The following is an 18,161-nucleotide window of genomic DNA, read 5'->3' as shown; positions in this document are numbered from 1 at the left end:
AAGTGAGTCCCTGTGTAGATGATGTGTGCAAGGCAGTGTGGTACTTTATCCCCATGGGCCTTTAAAGTCTTCTCCCTGCCCCAGAACCAAATAGTCTCTATTCTGTAGAGGAAAACAGAGCCCGTCCGATTTGAACAATGTTGATCAGATACAGGGGCAGAGAGCTCGTCAAGATATTCTCAAGGTTGGCAGGAGAAGGGGGTTTTTCATTCTTATCAGGGGTGCACTAGGTGAAGGGAAAGAGAGAATGGAGTCGGGAAAGAAATGAATAGGGGCTGAACGGTTGCTTTCTTTTCCCTTGGAGCTGAAATAAGTGGGAAGTGTCTTGATACCTAGTATCCCACGGAAGATGGAGATTCTAGTCCTCTTCGTTCACGCAGCGGGCCAGCTCTAGGAAAGACAAACCCGTCAGACCGAGTCCCAGCGCTGTCAACACACTCCACTCCTGGTTTTGATACCCACCAGCCCTGCTTCCCTGGCCCTCCGCTGTTCCGTGTCCAGAGCTAACGCCCTCGAACGGCCACCGAGCGGAAAACACGGGGTGGATCTCCACGCTTTACGGAGCGGAGTCAGAGGGCACCTCGGAGGAGGTGGCCAGCTGGGTGACCCTGTGGCGTGCGAGACCACCGCCACCCGTGGCGCACGGACCGAATGGATCATGTCTTCCGTAGCCTAGACGAGCATAGCCGTGGAGCTCCGCCGCCCTTCCAGGAGGGGCCCCGTGAGCGCCTGGGGTGCGCGGGGCGGCGGCCGTGCCCTCGGGGCGGCTCCGGGCGGCGGCGGCCAGTCCAGGGCTGCAGTGCAGCGCGCGACCGACAGTGGGCGCAGCAGTGACAGTGGCCGTGGCGCTCCGCGGCGGGCGGGCGGCGCCGGCGGTGCCCCGGGCGCGCACACACTCTCTCTTTTTCTCTCTCTCTCTCTCTCTCTCTTTTTATCTCCCTCTCTCTCTCTCTCTCTCATACACACATACACACATACACACACACACACACACATATACACATTCACTCACTCACTCTCACGCACGCACGCACGCACACACATACACACACTCACACACACGCGCGCACACATACACACACACTCACACACACCGCCTCGTACACACTCACACACGCTCCGGCGCGCACACGCGGCGCGCAGGCCAGAGGAAGGAGGCTCCGCGCGGCTCGGCGGCGGCGGCAGCGTGCTCCGCGGGCGGCCCGGAGGGCTGGCGGGCGGCCCCCGCTCCCCGGCTCCGTGCAGCCTGCGCGGCCCCCGCCCTCGGACCCGCCCCCGGGGGTCGCCCGGCCCCATGCCCTGCAGCGGCGGCAGAGAAGCGCGCGGCCGCAGGAGGCTCTGAGGAGCCCGGAGAGAGCCGGCGACGAAGGGGACCATGTACCGGGACCCGGAGGCGGCCAGCCCAGGTAAGCACGGCCCCGCGAGGGCTAGGGCGCCCCGCACGGGCTGGGGCGCCCCGCACCGGCGGGTAGGACGGCTGCAGCGCCTGGGCGCCGTCTCGGAGCCCCAGCCTGGGGCTGCTGTCGGCTGGAGCTGCACGAATTGCACCCCTTTCTACCAGGGTCATCCGTGCCCCGGGGGCGTGGGTTCTAGTGGCAGAGACTCAGATTCAGACCCCGCAGTCGGGACATTGGTAGGCTGGATGCCCGGGGCCGACTTCGCAGTGTCCCCACAAAGACCTCCCCCCCCACCCCCCAGCAGCCCAAGGACAACGTGTGTGGCGGAGCGAAGAGCTGCTGTCCCCGTGGGAGCCGGGCAGTGCCCTCAGAGGTACCCCCTGCTCCCCAGTACCAGTGCCCCGGGGATGTCAATGTTGGGGGACCTCAAGGCAAAGAAGATCCTGGCAGCTTTGGGCCAAGATGTGGGCACAGCGGAGCGGAGTGTCATCTGCGGTGCCAACTGTGAATTGAGAGGGCTCCAGGGGGCAAGTGGAAATCTGGTGCAGCGGCGGGGGATAGAGGCTTCTGGGAGGTGGGGAACCGCAGGAGCTGTGAAGGGGGAGGCAGGGGTACCTGAAGAGAAAGCGCAGCAGTGGATGGCAATGGGGGTGGCGGACAATGTTCTCCTAAGCTTGGGGAGGGGGACGCAAAGAACACAAACTCACTCCAGTCCTACCACGGAAGAGGGGAAGGGGACCGCACCCCTTTGCCTTTCTGAAAGGGAGTGGCCTGCGAGCCCACTGTAGGCTCAGCATCCATCTAGCATCCTTAGAGCCCAAGCCAGGAATCTCTCCTCCTTCCTCTGGAAATTGCTCTGCCATTTCCTCCTTGGCTCCTGACGCCTCCCCCACGCAGTGCCCACCTGTAGACAGGTCTCCTTCAGCTCCTGTCCAGGCTCGGTTCCAGCTCCCACCTGGGATACTCCTCTAGACCCAGCAGAACCCCCCTACCCCCACTTTTGCTAGTTCACGCCTCCTGCCCTCCGGGGTCTGTTTCTGGGCTGTTCTCCAAGGCTACGACCTGCTCCTACAAGAGTCTCTGGGTCCCCGACAAGGGCCTCTGGAGGAGGCAGGTGCTGTGAGGAAGGCCAAGCTGAAACCCTCCACAGTAAGGGACTCAAGTCCTTGAAGCTCTGCACAGGAAGCTGTCAGACACTGTGCCCATTTATGTCCAATCCACACTTGCTGTTTTCTTCCAAGGGGCACTCCAAGCCCACTGAGGTTGACCTCCTGGGGGCCAGACACTGTATTCACTCAGCACTTGGCTCTGAGACACAGTCTCCTCTGGAGACTTCACGTCCTTCTCTGAATGTCCTCTAGGTGTGGGCTGAAGGGACATTACCTTTGAGGGGCCCTTCCATCATCTGTCTGAACCCAGGTCACCTATCCTGACATTTCTCCTCAGGGAATGCCTGCTTCCTACACTTGGACCAAAGGTGGGAGCAGCCTCTTGCTTGCTTCATTCTCATCACCGGAGTTCAGAGCCCAGCTCAGGAGTGAGGATGGGAGGAATGCAGTGGGGACAGTCTCCATTGCTACTAGGTCACTGGCCGTGGGCCATGCCTTTGCCCACCCATTCCTCTCCTTCTAATACTTTGGCACCATGATGTGCCACTCCTCCAAGCACCTCTGCCCTCTCCACAGAGACCAGCTTGATGTGCTTGGCATCTTCTGGGCAAAGGGCCTGGATTCCATAGCTGCTCCTGACAGGCTGGCAGCCCCTGGACCGTCCCTTTCCTGTTTGCCCATCTTGCCCCCTGGAAACCACAGGGTCCACCAATGCCTGTGGCAAGAGTGGTTCTGACTGTGAAAGATACTGGCTAGGTTTTCCTCTTTCTGGTGTGAGCACTTGACTGATGGGACCAAAAATAGGTTGGTGCGGGTAGGATATGGTTGAATCCTGGTCCTCTGGCATCTCTGGGGCCTTTTGTGCCCTAACTTGGTATCACCATCCACACTCCTTAGAGTCCCTATAATTTCATGTCAGAATCCCATCCCTAGCAACTTACTCAAGGTCTCCCAGACTCTGTTGCCCACAGCTAGGGTCCGGTGTCCCTCTTTTCTAACCACCCACAACTCCCTTTTGCCTGGCACCAGGTAGGAGTGAGATATGCAAATTAATTCTTGTATGACTCAGACCAGTCCCTCATCTCCCCTCTGGTCCTATAGGAGCCAGTACCTCTTACAGCCCGGTCTTTTCATTTACCCCTCTCAGGAACACCTGTGGCCCACTGTTGCTTTAGTACAAAGAAAGAAAGAAAGAAAGAAAGAAAGAAAGAAAGAAAGAAAGAAAGAAAGAAAGAAAGAAAACCTCTTCTGCTTCTCAGCCCCCCCACTAGTTCCAGAGGTCTCTCTCTCTCTCTCTCTCTCTCTCTCTCTCTCTCTCTCTCTCTCTCTCTCTCTCTCTCTCTCTCTGTCTGTCTGTCTGTCTCTCTCTCCTCTCCCCCTCTGCAGGTCCCCATAGGGCTCTTCCTAAGACCAAGACTTTACCTGACATCTGCTATTCTCTCTCCACCTGGTCCCTGGCCCCCAGGCATCATTACTCCTGTTATAAAAAAACCTCGAGGTGGTGGAAGATAACAGAAGCCAGGTGGAGAGTGTAGACTTGGTCTTTCCCATGGATACCCATGAGCTTCTGCTCCAGGCTGCCCAGCCCCACCCCCACTCCACTCCCTACCTGCAGCCTCCTCTATCCTCTTCCTCCCAACCTTCATCCTCTGCCTTTTAAAGCTGGCCTGGTCTGCCTCCTTAGTCTGTCTCTCTGACTGCCTGTCCCCAGGCTGGGCAGGGCCTCCGCAGGCCTGCAGGGGTCAGCGTTGCAGTGGGTAGGCAGGACAGGCAGAACAGCAGTGGGAAGGAGGAGGGAGGGAGAGGTGACCTTGCAGTGAGCTAGTGAGCAAGGCCAAAGAGAAGGGCTGGGAGAGAGGGGTCAAGTCCCCAGGGCTTCCTACTCAGTTACCAGGCTTCTGGGACTTTATTAGTCCCACTGGATAGCAGTGGCTGAAGCTTTCATCTGTCCCACCTGTTAGTGGATTCTGTCCCCTGCAGACACCCCATCAGGCAGGTCATTCCCTAGGGGTGAAGGGGACGCACGTGCACATGCACAGACACACAGGGCCTTGGCATGGCAAGGTTATTAATGTCTAAATCAACTATCGAGTCCTGGGCACAGTTAAGGGCAGAGTCTGATGAAGGGGTTGGTGTGAAGCTAGCGTTAGGGATGAAAGAACAGATTACGTTTATGGTATAAGGCCCATGGATGGGACTAGGACTAAGGCTGGGTGAAAATCCAACAAAGCTAGACTATTCCACAATTTCCCTGACAACTGTTCTCCAGAGGACATTCCTCCCCTAGCTGACCCCATCTGAACAGGCCCTATTTGCTGTAATGCCTGTGTTCTGGGCCTGGAGCAGAGGTCAGACTATCAGAGCACTTGGTTCCCCCAATAGGTATGGCAGAAAGGGGGTCTGAGGCTGAGCAGGTCTAACATTGGGTCAGGAGAGGATTACCTTTGGATATGGGGCCTCTAAGCTATAGAGTTGCTGTGGAGACAGGCTTCTCATTGACTGCCATGTTCTGTTCCATGGCCTTGGGACAACTTGACCATCAGGCTAGGTACTTAAGGAAAAGAGGTGGCCCTGAAGACCTTCTTTGATGGTAGGAATGCTAGAGAAGGTTGGATCATGGTGATGGGCCAGCTAGTGATAGGTGGTGGGGGTAGGGAAGAAAGGCTAGAAGGCAGAGAAGCAGGTGGGCATCAAGTAAACAAAGAAGTCTTTGGCCAGCGGGTCCTGGTCCTAACTGACCCACAGACTCCAAGGGCAACAGAGCAAGGGCCCTCCAGCCCAGATATTGAAACCTGTCATGGGGGAAGGGCAGAGAAGGAGCATGTGGTCCCCTCCTTCCCACCCCCACTCTCCACCCACCACCTATTCTCCCAGGGACTTTGAATCCTTATTGAATCTGATGGACCGTTTTCAATAACTGCTTCCCCCAGGGGAATCAGGCCTAGAACAACAAGGGAGTAGCTGGTGAGAGGGCCATGTGCTGGCTGGGAGGCTCAGTCCTGAGTGGAAGAGAAGGAGCTGGTTCCAGGGCCTCCTCAGAGACACTGAGGTATCCCAGGTGGGCACAGACATCTCTGTGTCCCCATTCCATGGTCAGTGCCCACAGGTGGCACTCACGGTCAATGAGGTCAGCTTTCTCCATCAAGGCAGCCACTGCTCTGGCCAGGTGCCGGAGCCAGTCTGTGCCAGGCTAAGCCTGGGCACCCTTCTTCCTTGCTAGGGAAGCCCAGCTAGTGGTGCCAAGCGAGTCGTGCCAGTTCTATGGACATGGAGGTGCTGACCTTCAGGCAGCAGGGGGTAGTCCTCCTGGGCTTTGTCCAACTTGCCTCTGGAGGGCCAGACTTTGTCTCACCCAGCAGAATTCCCCAAGGGTTGGAACAGAGTTGGCAGACAGAATGAGACCTGTGGAAAGGACTGGAGAGCGCCCAGCATCTATGCCTGCATCCACAACCCCTTGATTGGAAGGTGGGCAGGCTCAGCGACTACTTGGGAAGGCTGGGCAGCTTCCATCTGGAAGGGACCCTCGGGTGAGGTGTGTCGCCCGGGATGGTTGGGGCTGCAATTCGTTATATGGTGAGCTGGGGTGTTTGGGGAATTGGTATATCCACGTGAGAGAACATGTGGGGCTCCAGCGAGGAGGAAGGGGAAGCTGGGGTGCTGGCAGAAGCCTGGTGGCTGTGTGTACCTACGTGCGTGCATGTGCGGGCGGCAGCTGGCTGGCCGGCTGTAATAACTGTGCTCCTGTGCCGAGTGCCCTGCCCGCTGTAAACAGCAGCTAATGAGTGTATTCATAGCAAGGTGCATTGAAGTGCATAGGGAGCTGTAAGGGAAAGCTCTGGGGAGGGCCCCTCCCCCGGCCCTATACTCAGCCTGACAGGGTGTGGACTCTCTAGGGATCCTGCCTGCCCCCCTGCTGCACCCTCGACCTGCCAACTTGGCTTCCATCTTCAGGGACCAGTGCCTCACCTAGTGTAAGCAGTCATGGGTGTGAACGTGGGATGGGGTTGTGAGAGTATTCTGTATACAGAGACAAATTACCATGATACTGTGTGTATGCTTGTGTGTGCATGTGTGAATGTGCACATGTAGTGTGTGTGGTGCATGTGTGTGTGGTGTATGTATATTATGGTGTATGTGTATGCATGAATGGGTGTGTGTGTGTGTGTGTGTGTGTGTGTGTGTGTGTGTGTAGTTGGGTTAAATTGAATTCATCTGTGTTTTGGTAACTGATTCTGTGCATGTGTGTTTCCACTCCTCCCCAAGGCTCCAAGAGAAGGACTATCCCCTGTATCATTAGTTACCCTGATAGTGACAGAACCAAGGAATTGTCAGAGCAGGCTCGTGCTGCTGGTCCTGCTCCTTCAGTGTCCTTGGAGTTTGGGAGAATGAAGGCTTGTGGGGCTGCTGAATGGAGAGAAAGGGGTGACCCTGTTCTTCCCTCTGGAAGAGGCAGGAGGGGAGGGTCTGAGTCTAAGTTTCAGGAGGCTTCCAGAGCTACGGTTTGCATCAGCAAAAAGGGGCCTCTGGTTCTTGTGCCTCTAGAAGCCCCAGAAAAAAGAGAAGAGGGGTGCCAATGAGTCTGTCCTAACTGGTTGATGGTATGTGTGCCTACACCCTTCCAGGGCTAGATAAGTGTGAAAGGGGTGTCTGCATGAAGCCCCAAACAGGGGAGAAGAGGAGAGAGCTGTGTGGCTAATGTGTCCAATTAAATTACTTCAAACCCTGCCGCGGCAGCTGCTCCCGGTGGGGCTCTGGATACAAATTGGATCCGTCTCATTACTATGGGATAGTGTCAGCAGGGCCAGAGAGCTGTGGCTGGCTTGGCCAGTCCAAAGCAGACCCTGTCCTGCTCTGCCCAATCTGAGTACACCAAAGCCTTCTAGAGGAGTTGCTCATCAAAACATCCCATGGGGTGTCTAGGCCCAGTGAGATATTAGGGTTCCCTGTCTATTACCTTACAAACCCTGATCCTTTGTGTAGCAGACCCAAGACCCCTCTGAGTCCCTGGTTTCTTCCTCCAGGAGTGGAGTAGGGAGCTCTGCAGGTCATGTTGCTTAAGGATTCTTCTCAGCTCTTCCAATACCTCCCCACCACTAATATAAGCAGAAGCACTATAGTAGCAAGCTCTTATTTGTGGAGCATTTAGTATATGCTAGGTGCCTTGTGTGTATGCCACCAAGGATGACTTGCTTAAGCCAGGGCCCTGGGCCCACTTGCTGTCTAGGTGCATTCCTGCAGAAGTAGTTGTTGCTGTCTCACTCTTCCTCTGCCGCCTCAGTTTCCTCCTCTGTGAAATGGGCATAATGATGAATCTTCTTTCTTGGGTGACTGGAGGATGAGGAGAGATGAGGCAAGAAGAGTAGTCATCTCAGAGCTTCGCACGTAGTAAACACTTGTGATGTGGAAGGGCAGCTGTTATCAACATTACCCCGTACTAAGAGATTGATGTGTGGGACGGGGGTTCTGGAAGCTCCAGGAAGGACAAGCATGCTACTGTCTTAGTGAAAGAGTTGGGAAGGATTTCGCTGAGGCCATGGGAAGTAGCTGTCAAGGTGGCACGAATTTGTGGCGTGCTCGCTGTGTGACAGGCACTCTTCAAGCACATTACACGTCTGTCATCAGCATACCCTGGCAAGAACTTAAAATTAGAATTCAGTTTGGGATTCCAGCCATGTTGCAGGATCCAAGAGCTTTGGGTCCAGAGCTTTGGGTCTTGAAGACCAAATAAGAGCTTGCCGTGGGAAGAGGCACAGGTCAGGCATTTGACAATGTGCAAAGGCACAGGAGCCTGAAAGGGCTTGGCCACTTGAGGGTGGCAGTGACCAGTGCTCAAACGTGGCTGGAAGGTTCGGGTGGCTGGCCCGAACCAGACCCTGAGGAACAGTACCGAGGAGTGAGGCTTAGGAAGATAAATTGGGCCTCGGCTATTAACCAGGGAACAACAGGGTCTCGTGTGTTCCAGGCTGGCCTGAAACTTCTACCATAGCCTCAGAGGACCTTGGATGTCTAGTGTCCCTGCCTCTACCTCCCAGGTTCTAGGATTATAGGTTTAGACGGCCACATCTAGGTTAGGAAGTGGGGATTCCTGGGAGGCAACAATTCTACCAAGTCATACCCCCACTTTTGCTTTTGTAAGGTAATGGAAAAGAACTGTAACAGTGTGGCGGCCTGAGGGATGGAGTTAGAGTCTCACCAGGAGGCAGACCTGCCCATCTCTGCCTCTGCCCTTCGGCCGCACTCTCACCTAAACAGGTCAAGCCCACAGTCGGGTTACCTACGCCCTGACCTTAGCAAACCTGTGGTGAGTCTGTGCATTCAGATGGTAGCCCATCTGGATGGGTGTTAGTAAAGACCCTGAGAGGGCCTTCTAGCACTGAGCTCATTAGCAAAGGCCTTCTCTCAGAGATGGGAGGGGAGCCGGTGAGAATAGTTGAATAGTTACAGGACCCCAGGGACATAGGTGATATTCCTATTGATTGGGTCTGCATTCTGTGCCTACTTTGGGTATCAGGGACAGGCCATAGCAGGAACTACAGAGCTCACTAAAGCTGCCATGTCTGGGCTCCAGAGTCCCAACAGACCTAAACTGTCTCCATGGCAACTAGGCAGGGCTCCCCCCCCCTTCCATACCCAGGGCCCCTGGCACAGGGTCCCATTTCCAGCAGGGTCTACATATATCTTCTTATTTCTCTTGGGTGCAGACATCCCAGGGCAAATAGACTTACACTGAGGTGTTGGTAGCATACAAAGACATGTTGGCATCTGAGTCCATATCTACATACATGCATATGGGTGTGTGTGCATGCATATGTATGTGTGAGGGAGAATATGTGTATATGAGTGTGTGAATGAGTGTGTGTGTGTGTGTGTGTGTGTGTGGACCACCTAGGTGGCATAGGTGAGGGAACTGAGGACCAGAAAGCTAGAGGCTCTTGGCTGGGTTATTCCAAAAAGCAGGATAAAGAATTTGAGTCATTCTCACTCCACAGGCTGAGTGGTAACCACTGAGATACGCTGCCTAGTGCCTCCCTTATCCTACTAGGATCCCAGCCAGCCTGTCTCTCAGCCCAGCTCTCAGAAGGGAGTGCTTAGAGTCGGTTTGGCTACAGAGCTGGACTCAGAGGGTGTCCCCGGCACCTTCCTTAGTGCTTAGTGCTGTCCCTATAAACCCTTTATCCTCCCGTCCCTGAATGGAGTAGAGAGTCTTTCTTTTCCATTCTTCTCCAGGCAATGTGGAGAGATCCTCTTGCCAGAAGATCTGGGGAAAAGGGGAGGAGCCCCTCACACACTGCTTGGCACCTGCCAGCCTAGGAGGAGCCCAATGAATTGTCTGTGTGGCCCGCCCCAACCTCATTCCTCCCTCTCCAGCCCCCGCCTGGTTGGGGAGGTGCGAAGGGAGCGATTTCACAGCCTGTCAGCTGAGGCCTAAAAATACCCAGAACTCTGAGATGTTTGGGCAGGGGGAGGAGAGCGTAGGGACCAGAGATAGGGTGGAGGGGTGCAGTTAAAATTCAGCCAGAGAGCCCCGGTGGTACCAAAACCCTGCTTGGGAGTGAGGGCTAGACCCCTCTGTTCTCATGTCCCCCATCTGTCTTATTTGTGGAAATCACTAAGGTGGGGCTGGCATCCCTGGGGTTGTGAGAGTTGAGTTATGACAGCCAGAACCGAGGGAAGGCTTGGTCCTTGGTAGGAACCATAGACCCAAAGCCCCCCAGAGCCTCATGCTGATGCCTCTTTCTCTCCCTTTCCACCCCCGAGTTGGCTGGCATCTTGAGGCCGTGGGAGCCAGGCTGTGTCTGAGCCTGCTTCCTTCCTGGAGAAGGTGCCTGCTTCTGTTAGAGGAGAGGCGTGAGGAAGGCAGCGAGGATGGGGTGCCAGCAGGTGTGTGACGTGGCATGCCAGCCACCCAGGCATTAGAGGGAGGCAGAAGAGAGAGGGTGTGGTGGCCCACGTCACTACCATGTGGCTCTGCAGCGCAGCATGGCACGAGGTCTCCACAAACCAACCAGCACTCAGAAGTATGTGTGTGTGTGTGTGTGTGTGTGTGTGTGTGTGTGTGAGAGAGAGAGAGAGAGAGAGAGAGAGAGAGAGAGACTGTGTGTTTGCCTGTGTGTGTGCCTGTGTGTGTGGCTGTGTGTGTGCCTCTGTGTGTGTGTGTGCACGTCCGCGTGCATACATGCCCGAGCATAAGTGCATACTAGAGTTGGCCTCATCTTGGAGCTGGAATACTTGTGGTATGTGTGACCCAGCATGACTATACTAGGTACATACTGATTAAGAACAGATGAACAGGTAGGTAAAAAAAAAAAGGATAAGCCACTCGAAGGGAAATAACTAAGAATGTGCAGTCAGGCAGAGCACAGGGACCCTAGATCAGAATGACTGCGCTAGAGAGGTGGCTCAGTTACTACAGTGCTTGCTGTAAAAAAAGAGGATCTGAGTTCAATTCCCCAGATAAACATTTAAAAATAAAATCCTGGCACAGTGGGACACCCTTGTAATCGTGGCACTAGGGAGGCAGAGACAGGAGGATTCCTGAGGCATGCTGGCCACTGGTGAGAGACCTTGTTCCCTCTCAAAACAAACAAACAAACAAACAAACAAAAAGAAGAACAAGCCACAGAGTGGGCAAAGGCACCTGCCACCAATCCTCTGCTCAACCCCAAAACTACTACAAATTGTCCTCGGAGCTCCATAGACAGGCTACGGTACCTGCTTGTCCTCCAAACGAAATGAACAGGAAATAAAGATTTAATAAAAAATAAATAAAAATCAAGTTGGACAGCTCCTAAGGAACAACCCCCATGGTTGTCCTCTGGCCTCCACATGTATATGTGTGGTTGCATGCATCACACACACAAATGATGTACTGGCACACATGTAGGCACCTGCACAGGCAGACATACAAGTAATGGGGTTCATATCCCGCATCTGCTGTGTACTGATTTGCTTTGTAACCTCAGCAGCTCACCCTTGCCGTGCTTCCGTTCCTGTTTGTGGAATGGAGATACTAGCGCTGTCTCAGGGGGATCCTTAGTATGTGAACCGTGCACGCATGAGCTGTCAATGCTATCTCGCCCCCTACTCTTAGAAGTTACAGGTGAGAGCAGCAAGACTCAGAGATGGCAAATGACCTTTCTGAAGTCACACAGGAAGCAAGTGGCTGAGCTGAGACCAGAACCCAGGCTACAGTGCCTTAAAATGGGACTTGTTAAGATGTGGAACCTCATGATACCTCTCGCTTTCATGCAGCAAGAAAATCTGCAGGCCCGTTGGAATTTGGGGGCCTAGATTTTCAGAACTGGGAACTCAGATACTGCCATAACAGAGGGGTCTTCTGCCTGGTGGCCTTACGATAGCTGGCTAGCCACCAAGTTGGAACCATTTCACTGGTTAGCCCTTCTGAATCTTTCTTCTCTATAATAGGGTGATAGGGTTGTCATGGGAATAAAATGGGATCCCACACTTCACCTGTTAAACAAGTGACACATTGAGCCTAGTAAGTCCTCAATAATGTTAGCTGCCATTGTTGCCCGTGCAGAGCCTTCTAGCCCAACTCCCCCCCCTCTTTTGATTTCTCTTTCAACCCCTTGGCCACCCTTGCTCCCTTCCATGCAGTACACCATACACCACAGGGATTTGATCAAGGTCTGACTTGCTGACAGCCAAGATCCACCTTCATCTGCTGTTACTGCCTAGCAGGGAATGGGACCCCCACATGGGGACCTATACCTTGAGTCTCTGTGCCAGGCTTCCTCTCCCTCTTGCTGTTTGACCTTGGCCAAAAACTACCTTTTTGTGTTTTGACCCTTCTGCTGAGACACAGACAGACTGGAGCACACAGCCCCACCTGCTCCGATCACATTACTGAGACCCAGGAGGGTCCCCTGGCTCAGCCCACTGGAAGGGGTTATAAGTTAGCATTGGAGCAAAGTCAGCTGGCTGTCCCCATAATGTGGAACATCTGGGGCATGAGCTAGCTGGTGGACTGCCGCCATGCCTGCCCACACCTGTGGCTGAGTAGGAGGGCGTGCAAGCCCAGCTGGCTGCATACTGACGTTGGGAAGGCTCAAGGGCGATGTAGAAGTAGCCCTTCTCAGGGCTCTGGGAGCTTCCACTCCAAGCCAGCCTCCCCCATTCTCCAGTCCTCCAGGGTTTTCTTCCAGTGATTCCTCCTTCTTTCCTGACCTCCTACTTTCCTTCTCCCTCTTGGAGTCTCCTGGCGACTCCCTCTGCCATCCTCTTTGTAATCTTGGCCATTTAATGGCATGGCTTCTTTTTCCTCTCTGAACAAGGGAGAGCCGTCTGTCTCTATGTCTGTTCCTTAGATTCCTCCCTTCCGTCTTTCCTTTCTTTATCTCATTCCTTCCTTTTAATTCTTATATCTATGTTTCTCCAGATAGTTTTGCCCCTTCACTCTGCATGGGTAAGTCTAGGCTGCTGTGGCTTCTGGTCTCCTTACTGTCATTCAGGGACCCCGCTCCTAGCTACGACCATCTTCACTTCCCTTCTTACATGTCCTTGAAACAACTTGACCCTCCACTGCCCCCACTGCCCTGGCCAGCCCTGACCCAGGACGTCTTTATGACTAGTGCTGCCACTCCCTCCCTCCACACACCTTCATCCCCGTGGGTTGAGAAAGGGGTCAGCCCAGGGCCCTGGGACTGGCAGCCACACTTCCTAATTAGCAGGAGGTAATTGCCTGGAAGAAAAAAAAAAACATTTAGAATGAGACTCCAAGACTCCAACTTAAAGCTGAGCCAGCTGGTGACCTCCAGGGATCAGGAGAGGGAAAACAGCCCGGGTCAGGGCCTGAGAAAGCCTCTTAGGAAATAAAGCCCCCAAGGATTTTTGTGCCTTGTGTGCCAGGACCTCAGCCTTGAGCAAGTGGAAAGAGAGCCCCAAGCTGGCAGGCCCACCACCTTCAGCTGAGTTCTGACTCCAAATGTGACCTAGGGCGAACTACTCGTTTATTTGATCATTAGCGTTGACCCCTGTGAAGTCAAGGCCAGCTCACCCCTCCGTGTCACGAGGCCCAGCTCAGTCAGTGGCTATAGCAACACTTAGAAATGTTACACGTACAGCAAGGTGCTGCTGTCCCATCCGTGTGGCTGTCTGCTGAGGTCCGGATGATGCTTGGGGAGAGTAGTCTTGCAGACTCCTGAAGGGTGGCGAGGCCTCTGGAACACTGGAAAACAGCTGATGTTTAAGGGTAGACAGATCAGGTTTCCCATACCAGGGTTCATGTCCACCAGCCGCATCATCTCATGGGATTACTCCTGCTCTCTGAGCCCCACTTTCTTCACTTGTAGGAGGCTGAAAATGATGCTTCCTCCAGCGAGTGTTTGTAAGGCTAAAAGAGCTCTTAGTACGGTGCTTAGCATATAATAAGTGCTCAATGAATGGTACTAGATAGCTGTACTGTAATTAAAGTAAATTGACTTCACTCCTTCCCTGAATTCAGAGAAGCTGTGGTTCAGTATTGTCTTTGGTGACTGCTTTGTTTTGTTTGTGCATTCTGAAGTAGGGTTTCAGGCATCCCCAAACTGGTCTCCTGATCTTCCTGCCTCCACATCCCAAATGCCAAATTACAGGTGTGAACCATTATTCCTCATTTATGATGTGCTGAGAACCAGACCTAGGACCTGGTGCATATAAGCAATCACCCTGCCAGCTGAGCTGTTTAAGGTGATTGGGGGAGTTTCTTCAGGCAGCCAAGATAACTTCAAACAATCCATAGAATCACCATTATTTATTTATTGTATGTGAGTACACTGTAGCTGTCTTCAGACACACCAGAAGAGGGAATCAGATCCCATTACAGATGGTTGTGAGGCCTATGTTGTTGCTGGGATTTGAATTCAGGACCTCTGGAAGAGCAGCCAGTGCTCTTAACTGCTGAGCCATCTCTCCAGTCCCACAACTACTTCTTAAAGAGCCTCCCACCTGTAGAATAAGAGTGTCTTGTGGTTATGGCCTCCCCAGGCTCCTTTTCTAAGGAAGGGCTGTGAGAAGCTTCTCATTCAGGTGGCTGAGAGATAAGGAGCCTCTGCCCCGAGGGAAGCAAATTATAGGCATCTTCTGGCCAAGTAATGGGAGGAAAGGTTGATGTTTGTCAAGTCAACACCACCCACCACCTGGAGGAGGAAATAGCAATTTTTGCTCGGTCCAGTTTGGTCATCTGAGTTCAATCTGCATTGTGACCGGGGCAGCATGGCGTCCAACCAGACCAGAACAAGGACACGCGAGTTGGAGCATGCTTATGTTGGGCAATGATGCAAGCTCAGAGTGCCAGATTGCCCTGGGAGCGGTGAGGGGGCGGCGGGGGCCAGGCCGTCTGCTGCTTCTTCCCTGTGCACCCTGCACCGCCACTGGGGACCTTCTGTGCTTCTGCTCTGGGTGCAGGTTTCAAGACTGCCACCAGGAGGCAGTGTGGCAGACTGCCCCAGAAGGAAGTGGGAGTGGTCTTCTTATTAGCGGAGAGACTTGTGACTCTAGACCAGCACCATCTAAAGAAAAAGAGTTCTGGAGATCTTCTGGTGGCTTTAGCTGGGGCTAGTCAGGAAGGGACTGACAAAAGGAGAGCTACTGCGCTGTAATTGTGAGAAGGTTCCAGACTCTTGAGTCTTCCTCTATAGGAACAATGCGAGGGGCGGTGTAGAGGAGGCCATGATTCTGAGACAGAGGAGTGTTCAGCACCAAGGACAGGGATTCCGGATTACATCTGTTTCAGTACCAAGGGCAGCACCGAAGCACTCAATCACTCAGTCCTCTAAATCACTAACCCTGTGACCATATCTTCTAATCTAGTGAAATAACACACAAGAGGGAATCTCACACACCCTAGGTTCTAGCGACAAGGCTGAAAACGAAGAGGTGAGTGAGTAGCCTAAGGTCACACAGCTGATGAGTAGTAGAACTCATCAGATCCCTACCGGTGTGGAGTCCCTCTCTAGCCGCCTCTTTCCTTCTTAAACAATCTCTGGAAGCTGCTTCACATAACGTTGCATCTTCAAGAGCCCTTGAGCTGGCAAAGATTAAGTGTACTCCCCTCCCCCACCCAAAACCCTGGCTGAGAATTTGAAATTCAGGACGGATGAGTCCTCTCTCCTGTGGCCTTCGAGGCTCCAAGCTTCAGGTGGGAGGAAGTCAGAGGACAGGTGCCCTTCCTGGCCCATAAGGAAGCCTATAGCCTGGGGAGGTAGAGTTGAGTCATCAGTACTGAGGAACTGTGCCGTGCTCTGAGATCCTCCAATGAGATACACCGTAGCATTCCAACCCCAGCCTCTGTGCTGCCGTGTATTATTAATAACAATAAGATGCTGATTTAGGCCAAGGCACAACAATGCATTATTCATAGGAGTAACTAGTGGTCAAGGCTTGTACTTAATCATCACACATCCCTGATCCTGCCCCCGCTCCACACTCCTGCTGAAGAGGCCCTTCCTGTGAGCTCCTCCTTTCTTGGGTTCCTGCTGCTCTGATGGATGCGATCGTTTTCATGGCTACCCAGGCAGCTCATCAGCTTTGGGAACAAGGTGGGCAGAGAGAGCAGCAGGTTCCCGGATAACTTGGCTAGATACCCTGCATGGATCTGACACTTGAACCTGTCTGCCCAGAATGGCCTTGATCTCTATGGCTTCTGGCCTCGGCAGATCTTTGTGATCTGCAGATAGCCTGTCTCCTCTCCTATTCTTTTGAGGCTGAAGGTCAGCATTCAAAGCAATTCCAGGCCTCCCTAAGCCAGGCATTGTGGGAGGTGAGGGTGGCTGTGGTGTGGGGAGGAGGTTACTGGACAGAAGATGCCCTTGTGACCTCCATTAAGTGCGGTAATGGATGCGAAACCTTTGGTAAACTGTCCAGCGCTTCACAAACTGTTCCACACAGTACAAATGTGAGCTAGTATTCCCCAGGCCATGATGATGTCTGCCGGAAGAGAGAGCAGAAATAGGGAAGGCGTGGATAAGACTCTGTAGCTTGCCAGGCCTCACCCCCAATGAGGAGTCTGAGTGTTGTGCATCCTGACATGTCCCTATCCAGCTCTTGCTGGACCGGCTCCTGGCCCACCCGGATAATCCTTCATTCGATGCTTACTCACTTGGCACCTCTTCTGAATTCTAAACTGTCTGCATGCAGCCGGCCTCTGCGGCCCCTGCCAGCATGCTCGCCCTAGCTCACTCACGCATTATCTGTTTTTATTACAGTCAAGGTTGAGAAAGCTTGCTTGTGTTAAGCCCCTATTTTCAGTTACTTGTAACTTTCCAAAAACAGTTCCTCTCAGCCTTTCTCTTGCTCTTGCCCCAGGTGAGTCCCACGGTGTTGTTGGCCCCTCCAGTGCTTCCGGAAGGACACTCAGAGAAGATGTCCAGGAGGGTATGGGGGAGTGTCAAGATCCAGCTTTCCTTGGAAAGGCATGCTGGGCTCTCTCCCCTCCTTTTTCCTTTTATCTTCTCCCACCCATCTCATTTGCTCTTCCACTTGCAAGGAGAGAGCTCCCAGGCTCCAAGGTGGGTGGCCTGGAAGGAGGAGTTTTGTAGTGAAGAGAGGATACAAAATTCTTCTGAATGCCAACAGCAGGGCTTTGGCTCCGTGGTTCTACCTTCCTTTCTCGCCACTTCCTGGCTTTCTGGTGTGTACTGGGTTGGAGGAAGAAGGGAGGTGACACAAGCACCCCAAAATGCTCCATTTCTATATCCACATCACCTACCCTGGGCTAGTAGGCTCTGTCTACTTGTAAATGCCACCCCCCAATTTCCATATGCTCAGCACGTGGAGGGCCCTGACTCCCACTTTCACTGCTTCCCATCTTGAACAGCATCCTGGGGGCTGAGAGAAGCACTGTGTAGTGCAGGATCAGGTGGGAGGAGGTGGGCTCAAGATGGGAAGGTGCTGGCAGACTTAGACCCAGCCATCCCCAACTCACTCTCAATCATATATTCTCTCTCTCTCTCTCTCTCTCTCTCTCTCTCTCTCTCTCTCTCTCTCTCTCTCTCACACACACACACACACACACATTGGTTGTGCCCTAATCAGTACCAATGATGGCGCTCTGGGCACAGCCTCAGACTACTCTGTTCTTTCCACTCCCAGGTAGCCCAGCTCCAGCATCTGGCCCCCAGCTTCTTCTGGGACCTCAGGATTTCTTCTAGGCCTCTACCAACTGAGAGTGCTTTATTAGGCTGAGGGTACTCAGCCCTGGCTCTATTGTTGTGATTTAAAAAAACAAAAACAAAAAGAAAACCCATCATGACCAAGAGCAACTTGGGGAGGAAACAGGTTTACTTTTATCTTACAAGTTCATAGCATGGTTCATCCTGAAAGCAGAAGTCATGGAGAAACACTCTTTACTGGCTTGCTCTTCATGACTTGCTCAGCTTGCTTTCTTGTCCCATCTAGGACCACCTTCCAGGGGATGATGGCACCACAGTGGTCTGAGCCCTCCATAATTGAGAAAATGCCCTACAAGCTTGTCCATAGGCCAGTCTGGTGGGGGCATTTCTCAGTTGAGGTTCCCTCTTCTTAAATGATTCTAGTATGTGTCAAATTGACAAAAAACAAATTGGCAAGCAAAAATCTAGCCAGGACAAGGCCTTTCACTTACTTCTTCATCTAGTGTTTAGTCTCTTTCTTTTCCCTCTAGCCATGGAATGATTTA

General features: G+C 53.2%; 1 protein-coding gene across 2 annotated transcripts in view; it reads left to right on the top strand.

Moving 5' to 3' along the window:
- The first annotated feature begins 953 nt into the window (after positions 1 to 953).
- Positions 954 to 18,161, top strand: part of SYT7 (synaptotagmin 7) — a 60,510-nt gene continuing 43,302 nt past the window's right edge. For both annotated transcript variants that reach the window (XM_080913171.1, XM_080913170.1), the window contains exon 1: positions 954 to 1,406. In XM_080913171.1, the coding sequence (XP_080769297.1) occupies positions 1,376 to 1,406 (31 nt within the window). In that variant the 5' untranslated portion in view covers positions 954 to 1,375. The remainder of the gene's footprint in view (positions 1,407 to 18,161) is intronic.

The sequence above is a fragment of the Micromys minutus genome, assembly GCF_963924665.1.
Source record: "Micromys minutus genome assembly, chromosome: 2".
In the NCBI taxonomy this organism is placed as follows: domain Eukaryota; kingdom Metazoa; phylum Chordata; class Mammalia; order Rodentia; family Muridae; genus Micromys; species Micromys minutus.
This window is presented reverse-complemented; position numbering and strand designations above follow the sequence as displayed.